Source organism: Ochlerotatus camptorhynchus, unplaced genomic scaffold, assembly GCF_037179485.1.
Source record: "Ochlerotatus camptorhynchus isolate MF236.1 unplaced genomic scaffold, CSIRO-AGI_Acam_v1.1 ptg000002l, whole genome shotgun sequence".
In the NCBI taxonomy this organism is placed as follows: domain Eukaryota; kingdom Metazoa; phylum Arthropoda; class Insecta; order Diptera; family Culicidae; genus Ochlerotatus; species Ochlerotatus camptorhynchus.
The window spans coordinates 4,629,125-4,641,357 of NW_027040494.1; the positions used below are offsets into that span (position 1 = coordinate 4,629,125).

Below are 12,233 nucleotides of genomic sequence, written 5' to 3' on the forward strand. Positions count from 1 at the left end.
TTTTTATTTGTATACCATTGCTGGGAATCTCCCGAATGGAAAATCCTCCGGACTATTATCATGACTGAGCATTGGCTCACTAGTGGTACAATCCTTGGGACACAGTTCCCTCTTTATGCACACTCCATTGTGCTTCACGTAGCCAGTTTGGCAAAGACAGGTCGGAGGGCCTATGCAACCCGCTATACAAAGTACTCTGGAACAGTCCATGGTGCAAGTTGATTCGCAGCATGGTGTGCAATCGCTATACCTTCCGTACGGCCCGCAGGTTGGACATTGATCCGCTTTGATGCAACAGCCCTCGTGCCGTACGTAACCCGGAATGCAAACGCATGTCGGTTGATTGACCAGCTCAGCTCGACAGTCTTCAGTACAGTTCCTTCCGCAGGTTGGCTCACAGCATGGCGGCGTAGGTAGAAGCTCTTCGTTCGGTGGACAAGAACCTGAAATACGTGGCAAAATAATGTTCCCTAGGTCTTAAAAAAAATGGATTAAAACTTACACAAAGGTCGCTCTGTAGCTGGGCACTGCGAAGGGCAGATACATTCTCCTTCATGTCTAACGAATCCTGATTCGCACACACAAGACGGCACAAAGATGGGACTGTCTCCACAGTTCACTCTTGAGCAGTCGTTGTCACATGTAGGCTCGCAACACGGTAGAACTTCTCTCAACTCTTCATTGGGTTTGCATTGATCTGAAACAATTATCCATAGAGTAATATGTACATCCTGGATACAAACTTCGTAAAATACCGCAAGAAGACTCCTTCGGTGGGTTCTCGATTATAGAATATCCTGCCACCAACGGATGAACCAGTGGCAGAAACAGTATTAAGAGCCACATGGCTGTTCGTTCACTAAGCGTGTGCGCTTGATTGAAACAAACTTTTATAAGGTGACCGGAAGCAAACTGTTTTGCAGAAGTATGCCTAAAGTCACGCGTTACTTGAAGCGATAGAGCACGTTTCTCGATTGCAGCACTGCAGCAATTCAAATATCCTGAAAACTAGAACAAAGCAACGCATCTCAAGTAACCTTCCATATCTAGCCCCATACGAAAAAGAACGTGATCATATGGCAACAAAACGATTGATTGTGTTTGCAGTTGCATTCATAAAAGGCAGCACCAACCACATAGTGTCCAAATTTTGGAAGATAGACTTCCGTGATCTAAATAGTATATCATGGCAGACATAAAATGCTAACCATTCTCTTAAACTGTTCTTATAGGGGGGCATGGGGCAGTTTGGCAACCTTGAGAAATGACACCATCACTAACACGCAGAAAAATGGATTTTTGTTTCAGGGCCTAATGTATTTTGTTATTGATTCAAACATATTGTATCACTATTTCAACGAAACATATTTTTGAATCAACAAAATGGTTTTTAGAATCAACAAACAGATTATTGACTCTACAACCGGTTTGTTGATTCAAAAATATTTTTCTTTGGATTAACCGAATAATGTATTTGAATCAATACCAAAAATATATTAGGCCCTGAGCCAAAAATATATCCATTTGAATTTAAAATTCATTTCTCTGTGTGAATGATACCAAATACAGTGAAAAATTCGAATTTTCATTCAAATGGATAGGTCTAAGGTCCATATACATAATGAATACAAATAAAATGTAAACTCTTAACGCGTTTGAAAACATTAAACAAAAATGTTCGTTTTGTAACCGAAATAACAACCGTTGGGGTAAAATGAGCACCCGTTGTGGAATAATGCTAAGGCAGTTTTGACTAGAACTCCAAGGAAATTGTGCGAAGATTTCCAAGGTAATTGTGAGAAGTGAAATCCTAGGAGTGCTCTGAGAACAAATTTTTCCTATTCTAACGGATAGTCCAAATAAGTTCTGTCATGGATTTCAAGCAAGTTCTGATGAGGATTGCTATGAAATGCCATCTTAATTTCTTTATTTAATGTCGGTCTCTGTTCCGTCATCGAGCGTCAATTTCCGGTCTGCATTAATTGTCATCAATTGACAGCAATCGAATGCCAATGAGGCGGCTTCCACACCTGATAGATATTACCGGGACCAACGGCTCTATTTTCCTTTCAAAGGAAAACGAAACCAGTGATTTTTTTCGCCTCAGAAAAATGTCAATGGACACGGCTAGGATTGAACCAATAGACTGATGCAAAATTTGAAAAATTTTCGCTCCACAGTGCTTAAACGGTTCCAAATTGGGTCCGGCTTAGCCTCCCAAAATTTGAACTACTTTAGTTAGAAACTGACTTGGCACAAACCATTTCAAGTTTATATGGGAATTACTATGGGAAAACTTATGTTTTCGTTCATATCTCTCTAACAATTCACCATATCACTATGCTTTCAAAAATGATAGCAGTGGTTGTAGAAAATTTTATCACCTTTCAGCTTTGTTGAAAACCACTTTTCAATCAAATGTAAGGAACAAAAGTTATTATTGATTCAAGTCACTGATGTCTTATGATTATGCTCATTCAACTGTTCAGCAGGCAACATTGGTGTTTCTGGTGCGAAGAATAGAGCACAAATATCATGGCTACTATGTCACACTGCAAAATGTAGTGTTGCCCACAGAACCGCTGCTTGATCATGCCATAAGATTATCAATCTCTTAAACAATTAATATCATTTTAATTTGACATTTGGCTAAAAAATGATATTCCGCAAAGTTGTAGCTTAGTCAGTTTCTTACCAAATGAGTTTAAATTTTGGGAGGCTAATCAGGACCTGATTTGAAACCGTTTGAGCACTGTGGAGCGAAAATTTCAAATTTTCCATCAGTCTATTGAACTAAGCTGGGGTGAGAAATCAGTTATTACGCTTACCACTACACCACCGGCGCCGTACGTACGATGAGGATAGTTCCCAAATATTTATGGTTCCAAGGTAATTTTGAGGACACTTCCAAGTGAAATTCTTAAAAGAATTCTAAAGACATTCCGAAAATAATATCAAGGGAATCGAGGGAATTGTCAATTGATTCTGAGAACAGTTCATAGAGCTATTCCTAGGGAGTTCAAATTGAATTTATAGAAGAATACAGAGCAGATCTATAAGAGCAGAGTTTTATGAAATTTATGAAGTGAATTGCATAAGAACAAAATAAGGATACATGGGAATTTTAAAGTGGAGTCCAAGTGAACTTTAAATAGAATTATGGAAGGAATCTTCAGCGAATTCTTACGAGACTCATTGAAAATTTGAAGAGAATTTGATAGTGAAACCTAAGAATTGTGTGAAGTTTTGTGCAGATAATTTCTGGACTATTATAAATACAATTGCATTACCTTGAGAATCTGAAATTAAAAATTTCATATCAGAAAAAATCTGTAGTTCATTTTAGAGAAGTTCTGAAAAGAGATCTGTAAATGGGAATGATTGTAAAGAAATTCATGAGACCATTCCAAAGAACTCCTGTAAAGTTCTGAGCCAATTCAATTATCATGGAACTTAAAACAGAATAATTTCAAAGATTTCGGGCGCAAAAACAAAGATCCAGGATGTTTTCGACCCAATCGCATTCGGTTTTACGTTTAATTAAAATGTTTATCGCTCAACCGGGAAAATTTCCAAAATTCCCAGATTTAAACCAAAACAACGGGAAATTTCCATTCGGCATTCGCTAGTCACCATGGTAAAATCCGTGCTGAAAGTCGTCATTAAGGGTGATCCCATTTATACACTCTACACTCAATGCTACGTGAAAACATACGTAGATTTTTTCCATCGTACTTTTCACACAAGAGCTACGTGATTCTCATGTAGGGGCACTCATTTCATGAAACTTAACCGTCATAGGATTATCACATAGAAGTTACGTTATTTGGTCAGTGACATTCATTAGTATCAATATTATGACACTGTTTATACAAATATTTCCCTAATATGTAGATAAATCTTTACTGTATTAATAGTAATAATAGTAATATTCCTTTAATTTATTAAAATTTTCTAAATACACCTCATAAGGCATTTTTTATATTCGATACGGAGCACAAATCTGGACGATCATGGAGATGGGCCTACATGCTTTTTTCCCTTGAAGAAGAAACTGCTGGACAACTTGACATCATTCTGTTGAGTAAGATGAAACAGTCAGTTTGTTTGTGTCTAAGCCTGGGTTTAGACTAGGCAAGTCATTTGATCAACTCAGTTGAACTCAATTGGCTTGAAAAGTTGAGCCTGGTTCAACTTTTTTCAATTCAAGTGAGTATTGGTGAGCATGGTTTACACGTTCAATTCGCTTTCAAGTCAATTGAATTCAACTGACTTGATCAATTGGCTTGCCCTGTCTAAACCCAGCTTAAGAGAAACAAATAGTCCATAATTTCATACTTACATCTTGCCACGTTCTTTAAAAAATACCGAACAAAGGCCCTTTATTATGCTGCCATGATTTGCACCGCTCTGAGTGTACGTACCACTCTTTTGTTTACATGTGGACATCTCATAAGCTTTACGTGAAACGCACATAGACTCAGTGTTATGTGAAAATCACGTACATTCCATTGATTATGTAGGTGTGTTAAACAGGAACTCTCTGTGAAATCTAAGGGACATCACGTACATTCTACGTGCGCCACGTAAAACTGAGAGGCGAGGACAAAGTTGGAACTTACGTGATTTTTCACGTAGCTTCAACGTGTAGATTATTTTGAGTGTATTTCAGCGGTTTTCTCAGCTAGCTTCCACGTGTGCATGATGCTGATGCCACCACGAAAATGGGTTTGCTTTGGGTAATATGCTGCAAGACAAATGAGAGGCCGGTGAAGGTGGTAATTTCGATACGGATAGCATCGATGACTTTTGGTTGGATGCATTGGCGTCCGGTAACCTCACTTTTTACATGTGCACAAACTTTCAAAATCAGATTGAATGACATATTCATACTCGAATCGGTTGAAAAATACACTTAATCTTCTAGTTTGCTCGATATCTATCCATTGCATGCAATATTTTGATAATTGTTTATGTTTTGAGAGTTGGTGCACAGGTAGATTGAGGTTAACAAAACACCATTGGTTGGATGGATGATAGAAGTCTAAACTGGAAACCTTGTTGACAGTGATGACAATCCCAATTCTTCCGCTAAATAGAAGATTTTGAGCAGAGTGTGCGGTTCTTGAACTCGCTTTTCGATTGGAGAGCTAGAGCGAGCCAGATTCGAGTCACATGCTGTTATGTTGTGGTCGCCAGCGCACTTGCCTGTGGCAGCTTTTGGTGCCGTGTCCAAATCCAATTATTCTTCGCTGATTGAATTGAGTTAATTCTCGGCAGGCGCTCACAAATCATTTTTTTTTTTTTTTTTTTTTTTTCCTTTATTAGAGAGATTTTTAGCCTAAGGCTAGTTCATCTCTTATACTCACAAATCATTGTAACTAAACATTAATCGTACATTTCTTAACTTACTCCATTGCAGCGCGTCTACCGTGCCTTGTACGACTACGAAGCTCAGGATAGCGACGAGGTGGGCTTCACCGAGGGAGACCTGATCATCGAGGTCAATTCGATTGACTCCGGCTGGATGACCGGACGCGTCGAACGGACCGGACTTACGGGAATGCTGCCCGCCAACTATGTTGAACTGGTCAAGATATAGGAAGGAAGTCGTAGTCTCGTGCGCAAATAAAAAAGATCCCGTTCATGAAACTTACCATTAACCGACAGCCCAAACCGAGATTGAAGGTAAGTGTAAAGTTCTTGAAAATATGGCGCGGCAAGGAGAAGGGACACGGAACGAACGAAAATTACCAATCTTAGTTTTCTTGTCTAGTGTAAAAAGTAAAACATCTAATTTAAATTACTATTCAAGCTACTTTACGAGATACAATAGCGATGCGGCAAGATGCGATCAGAAACGAAGCATATGTTTTTAATTTTATTTTTGTTATTCATTTGATATTTGCGTTATTTTGCCCAAACATTTCCAAATGGAGAGTCATTCAGCAAATGGTGCTGATTCGAGCGTATAAGTATACAAAGCAGCTCGTAAGGCAATCTAGACTATCTTAGAGCCGACCTGATTTTTGTAGCATTTATTGAAACTGTAAACATTCGTAGTCTGTATTTGTATTCGTACGAATCAATAGAAAAGGAAGGTGAATCGATACGCGTATTTGATCTATAGGATATCCGGAACAGAAAACATTCGACTGTGTGTAAACTACAGAAGACTTAGTAGTACCGTGCCTTTGTTCAACAACAACTGAGAAACCCCTCTATCGGAGAAACAACTTTGGATGCAATTTTTTACAAACTAGTAAATAAGCAAATCGTTTTTTCTAGAAATCAAAATTATTCTATGATAATAAAAAATTGAGCTTCCGTTTGTTGTATACAGATTCTGTGATAGACGAATGTGTATTTGGGAATGAGCGCCCCTCTTTGTACCGGTTTCTTTCACACCAATTGGCGTAGGTAGCATTAACCAGGAATACATTCGGAGGACAGTTACGGTTCCGGTGTTTTAATTTTCAAGTCAATAAGTGTCATCCCCATTACAACAATAAAAGTGTTTTCCTTGTTACATAAGCAGCAACAAAATGAAAATAAAATAAAGAAAACTACGTGTTAAGTATACGTTCCACACATGCAAGTTTACTACGTACATTTACACAATTGAATATATTTTATGCTTCTATAAACAAATTAATTTATAACACAAATTCAAGTCAATAAACAACACATATACAAGTGCTACTGTTAGTATAAAGCAAATGAAATGTTATATAACACTAGTAATAGTGATGTATAGAGCAGAAAACGAGCAAAAATCAAATTATAAAGGCAACTGGAGCTGATCCTCTTGACTGGTGGAAATTATAGAGAAAGCCAATATTCTTGTAGTACCTTCGTGTTCATTCTAAGCACATCCACAGGTGATTTTTAAGAGTTCTTCAACCGTACCGGAAATCAAATCCGCCACGTCCAACATGGTATGCCGTCTTTACTGGGTAGGTTATCGGGAGGCCCCGAAACTATTGGATATCGTGAAGATGCTGAACTAACAATACGGAGGCGATGCTATAGATGCTGTTGAACCTACGCGAAGCTACAACTTAGAAGTTTGCTTCTGTGATTATCTTGGGGCTCCAGATGATTCATGGAAAGCAGTGCCACATCCTGGGAATAAATTTCCGCAAATTTCAAAAAAATTCACGTTTCCCAATTTTATTAATAAACCTACATTTTGTCTGAAAAACTATCAATAAATTAAAAGAAATTTCCAGTGTGCTGATGGTAACTTTTTGGAGAGGTAGGAAAGAACTTCCAGAGAAGCCAGAAAAAAATAAATCCGTACCCGAGCAGGAGAAAATAACTAATGAATACCTAATTCTGATCTGATACCAAAATTTGGTATTGACCAGCATGACACAAGAGGTAAAATACCAAAGAATAATACCAAAAAATTACATGCAAAATACTATGTAAATACCAAAAAATGATATTTGGATACCAAAAAAATACCTGGCTGGTATTTTTTTGGTATTGCATTATCAGAATTTGGAATTGTGGGAACATTTTTTTGGTATTATTTTTTGGTATTTTACCTCTTATGTCAGGCTCATCCATACCAATTTAAGGTATCGAGATATTCGTTCCTGCTCGGGTAAGGAGCTGGAAGAAAGTTTCAAGGTAAGCTAAACGATTCTGTCGGGAGAAAAACATCCAAAACGGAAAAATCAGTAGACCTCTGGGGGAACTCGGAAAGAGGAGAAATCATTAAAATTGTCCGGTGGCTGTCAGTAGAAACTTTCAGAGCATGTTTAAAATAACGGAGTAAACTTCCAGATGAAGTTGCAGGAATCTTCCGGTGGAAGTCAGAGGCATCTTACAGGAGAAGTCAGAAGAACATTCCAGTGGAAGTCGTAAAAAACATCCTAATAAAACTGGAACAAGCTTTCGCAAAAATATGGGAGAATGTTGAGAGGTAAACTCCAAGATTTCGAGACTAGTTTTAAGACACTTTCAGCGCAATACAGAAACAATTTTCAGGATAAGTTGAAAGAATCTCTCGGAGGAAGTTGAGAAAAGTCCGAGGGATGTCTGAAGATTCTTTCAAAAGCGAAATCAGAAAAACTTCCGCAGCTGGATGAAACTTCTTGAACAAGTTAAAAACAAAATATTCCAGAGAAGTAGGAAGAAACTTTTGGAGGGAATTCAAATACATCCTCCGGGGTAAATCAAAATTATATATAATATATTTAATACTTTTTGGATACTGTTTAGTTAAATCGAAGTTCATGATTTAAAACATTTAGGTCCCCATGCCTATTTTTTAATAGCTGTATCTTTGTACGCTGGCCATATTTAAAGTTTTTTTTTATATCTTTATTAAGGAGACTTTCAGCCCTGAGTATTTCCTTATCATTTCGGCCATACATTCATAATGCAAAAAGAAATTCAAGCTTAGGTTGTTGCACCATAGAGATCCAAACACAACGAGTGGCGGCACTTTAGCCATCACTACTTTAGGCTTAAAGTATTCCACAGCTTGAGCTTGAGCTTGAGCTTGATTGACCGCCCACGGTTGCTACTCTGTTACTGCCAGATCAGCTGTAATTACACAGAGAACCAATAGACGATGCTTGGGACTAGCAATCATCCTCAATGTGTAAAAACTGGTGATCTTAAATTAGGCAATACCAGCGCCGGCCGCGCCCGAACACAGGTCAAGAAAGGAATGGGAAGGATTGTGTTGACATGACACTCGCTTTGATGGAAGCCGAGAACACCTCTGCACTTCCACGAGGAATCACTGGGATGTTGGATAAGAGGGTTGGGTATGCAGCAGGGTTCGTTTTGGTAAACGATAAGCTGCATTGATGTCCTAACGATCATATAACGCGAAGGAGCTTGGGACTAAACCCACGGTCTCCTGCTCAGTAAGCAAAAACGTTTGCCACTAGGCAGACGAGCAACTTTTTAATCACCGAGTTGCTGTTATTACCATGTAGTCATATTAACAAATAAAACGATTGACGAATCTTGAATGTGGATGGGCCTGAGATTAGACTCATGATGTTCTGCTCAGTAAGCAAAAACGGTTGCTCTAAGGCCACCGAGCCCCTCATATCACATAATACCGTTGCTCAAATTTGTGTATCCATTTAAACCCGGAACCAACGACAACAACGAGTTTCGCAAAATACACGATACACAAGCGATTTTACCATAAATCTCTTTGATATGTAAGGACCTGGGACCGCGTTTTTCTGCTCAGTAAGCAGGCCACTGTAACCGACGATCTTTCAAATCCGAAAACTAAAAACTACGAAAAAGTACTTAGGCTTTCATTAAGTTCCACTTTCACGCGACGTTCAATGACAGGGTCCTATCCAGGATTACATCTGAAAAATCCAAATCTGGCCAACACCCACCTAAACCTGTTCTAATCCACCTGAAATGACTAACGAATGGAAGACTTTGACTACCCAGCCATGCAATAGTCTCATTCCGTGCCTTATGGCAACTTGATGATTCTATTGCGCTCATCTTTTGGCACCACCCAGGGGAGACTTGGTCCTGTACCCAATGCTTAACTTATCTCCATTCCACTCAGCTACTTGCAATTTCTTGTGATATAGTGGGCGGAATATTATTATATGAGACAATTCAATGCAGACGTCTTTCCAAATTTGGCAGATCGACAGGTAATCGGTGAGTTACCACGATAGTTGCTATTCAACAACTCGACAACGTCCCATCGTCAACGCCTGCTATGAGAATTTCCCATTGCAGACGCCAACGAAATAACGTCATCGAGCTATCGATCAACTACCCTGGTTATCGCCTGGTACCTTATAGCACGATGCTAGGAGGCGAACCGGAAGAATCGATGAGCTACCTCTCCCCCATTTAGGCTTAAAGTATTCCACAGTGTAATAAACAATAAAAATGTCATCGATATTTTATACAATAGGATTGAACGAAAGTTATCCATAGCAAATATTGTTCAAATTGATACACATTCTGTACATATGAAAAGTGTAAAAGTAAACCAACTCAACCCTAAAACGCAGCGCCAGTGATGGAAAACAATGAAATCTGGTCCAAACTCCCCTACTTACTTTTACTGTTGCTGGTCCAACGTCCTTCAAAATTTGACTTGCTTTACAATATTACGTCAACTAACTCGGTTCATTGCTGTTTTTCTCAAGTTTCTTGAGCGTCCCACGCATCCTAGATCTTGCACCACTTGGTCTAACGAGCTAGCTCGCTGAGCTTCTCTGCGTCTTGACTACACAGTTCGAAAAAGTAGTGTTAATTTCTGTTCAATATGATGCACATAAATGGAGCGTCACATATCATATACGTTTACATTGTATTATCATGTAAAGTTCTGACACATTTCATGCAATGTAGAAAATATTGTATACAAAAGCCCATCTTTGTAAACAACATTGTTTGCAAGTTGCTCGGTTGTTTGCAAGTTGCTCGGTTCAGTGTTCACTCGGCTGTCGACAGAAGCAGACCACTCTCAATGTGTGTCACGGGATCGTCTGTTTACTCGACAGCTACCATTGTGTGGTCCTCCTCATTACAGACGGTATAGTAAACACAGACCGGCGGAAAGAAATTCCGTAAAAATGGCAGCACGGTTATTTTTACATTATTTTTCCTATTGTCTAGCAACACTTGCAAATTCTTACACATAGAATGACTCGTATTCAGTGCAGCAAGCTGTTATGTAAAAAAGCTTCAATTTTGGTTTGAAAATGAATTGTTTATATAAAGGTTGCATGAATAATTCCCACTATGGCATAATTTTTTTTGGGTTTTTCCGATTCCCCGCGAAGAATGGCATTCTGAACCAATAAAAACTGTTTTGCGGACTGCCGGAAGATTTTCGAATAGTCGGAAGTAACCGACTTTGTAGCGTAAGTAAACTTATTTTTCACAAGTGAAGACCTAACAACAAAGCTTTTCAAACCGATGTTAGTTGCACTTTGGCGAGGAGCATGTGTATTTGGGCTGTGGAGGAAAAATCAGAAAAGTTTCCGGGCGATTCCCTGCTACTCAGATGTCCAGCAAATTTCTCATCTAAAACGCACTGATCGTAGTATAGAGGATGACGTTGATGATATTGAGAACATACATCCAAGACCACAAACCTCGACAGCATCAAGTATGCAGTATCAAGATAGTGCCGATTTTGTTTATTATTCTCAATCCGTTAATGATACAAGTGCAATCAAATCTCCCGGAGAATCTTGAATGTAACCAATTTATCTGGAACAGAACCCAGAGTCAACAGTGTCAAAAATAAAGTTCTGTGAGATCAAATAGTGATTATTTTGTGTGTTAGATCAATGTGAATCTATTGCGTACTTCGCATGATCGCATTTTAACTTAATAAAAAGTGTGATAAAAGTGCTCGTTTACTTCTCATGTTATTGGTGTCTTCGGTGCGCTTATTTCTTGCATTATAAAGAATAAGTGCACCCAAGACACCAAGAAGATTAAACGTTTTTTAATCATTAAAAACATAATACAAACGAAAAACCATGTTCGGGATTACAATACTCTCCACACATTATTCGTTTGTCCGTTTAGCTCAACATTTTGACAGTTCGTTTGGCTCCGCTAGATTCGTATCCGCCGGTCTGTGTTTACTATACCGTCTGTACTCCTCATTGTTCTTCATCAGCAGTTCTTTCAGTCGATGCGTCGTCGACTTTGGAAAGCAACCGTTTCGTGATGAATGTGTGAGTACTGACCACATTTTGCGTCCATTGCTGCAATGGAAGCGTTCGGACCCTCGTTGGCGAATCTGCCATAGACAGCGAATCCAAACACATAAAGGAACCAACGATACAGACAAAACGGTTGCTACGACTACCATGACAAACTCGCTCTGTAACATAGCCCGATCCGAGTGGTAGAAGGATAATGATATATTGCTTGCCTGCTTTGTTGCAATATACACGGATGAGGACATAGCTTGATATGAATCGAGAAAAGACATAACAAAAAAATTCCCATTAACACACGTGTATCATGTTCGGCTTTACTTCGTGAAGCAGCTTGCCAACAATTTGCTAGTTTCCTTCTACCGCCCCAAGTGAGTTGTGTCGCACGGGCTGCTTGTCATGAAAAAGAAGGAAGAAGATTATTGGCCTTATTACGGGTCACACTTCACGGTGATAAGGGAGTGATACTCATAATAAGAGCCGTGATTGCCGTACAAATCAAATGGGAATCACTTCACCGTGACGACAAGTGACAAG

At 38.9% G+C, this 12,233-nt stretch overlaps 2 protein-coding genes across 3 annotated transcripts in view; one reads left to right on the forward strand and one right to left on the reverse strand.

Annotated features, from left to right (window-relative positions):
• Lasp (lasp) overlaps positions 1–6,798 on the forward strand; it is a 191,662-nt gene extending 184,864 nt beyond the window's left edge. For both annotated transcript variants that reach the window (XM_065224981.1, XM_065225067.1), the window contains one exon: positions 5,423–6,798. In XM_065224981.1, the coding sequence (XP_065081053.1) occupies positions 5,423–5,602 (180 nt within the window). In that variant the 3' untranslated portion in view covers positions 5,603–6,798. The remainder of the gene's footprint in view (positions 1–5,422) is intronic.
• Positions 4–1,220, reverse strand: LOC135708199 (keratin-associated protein 9-1-like). The gene is made up of 3 exons (XM_065230231.1): positions 756–1,220; positions 503–697; positions 4–443 (listed from the first exon to the last, which is right to left on the reverse strand). Exons 1-3 carry the CDS (start codon positions 844–846, stop codon positions 4–6), a joined length of 726 nt encoding a protein of 241 aa, XP_065086303.1. The 5' UTR covers positions 847–1,220.
• Positions 6,799–12,233: the final 5,435 nt, after the last annotated feature.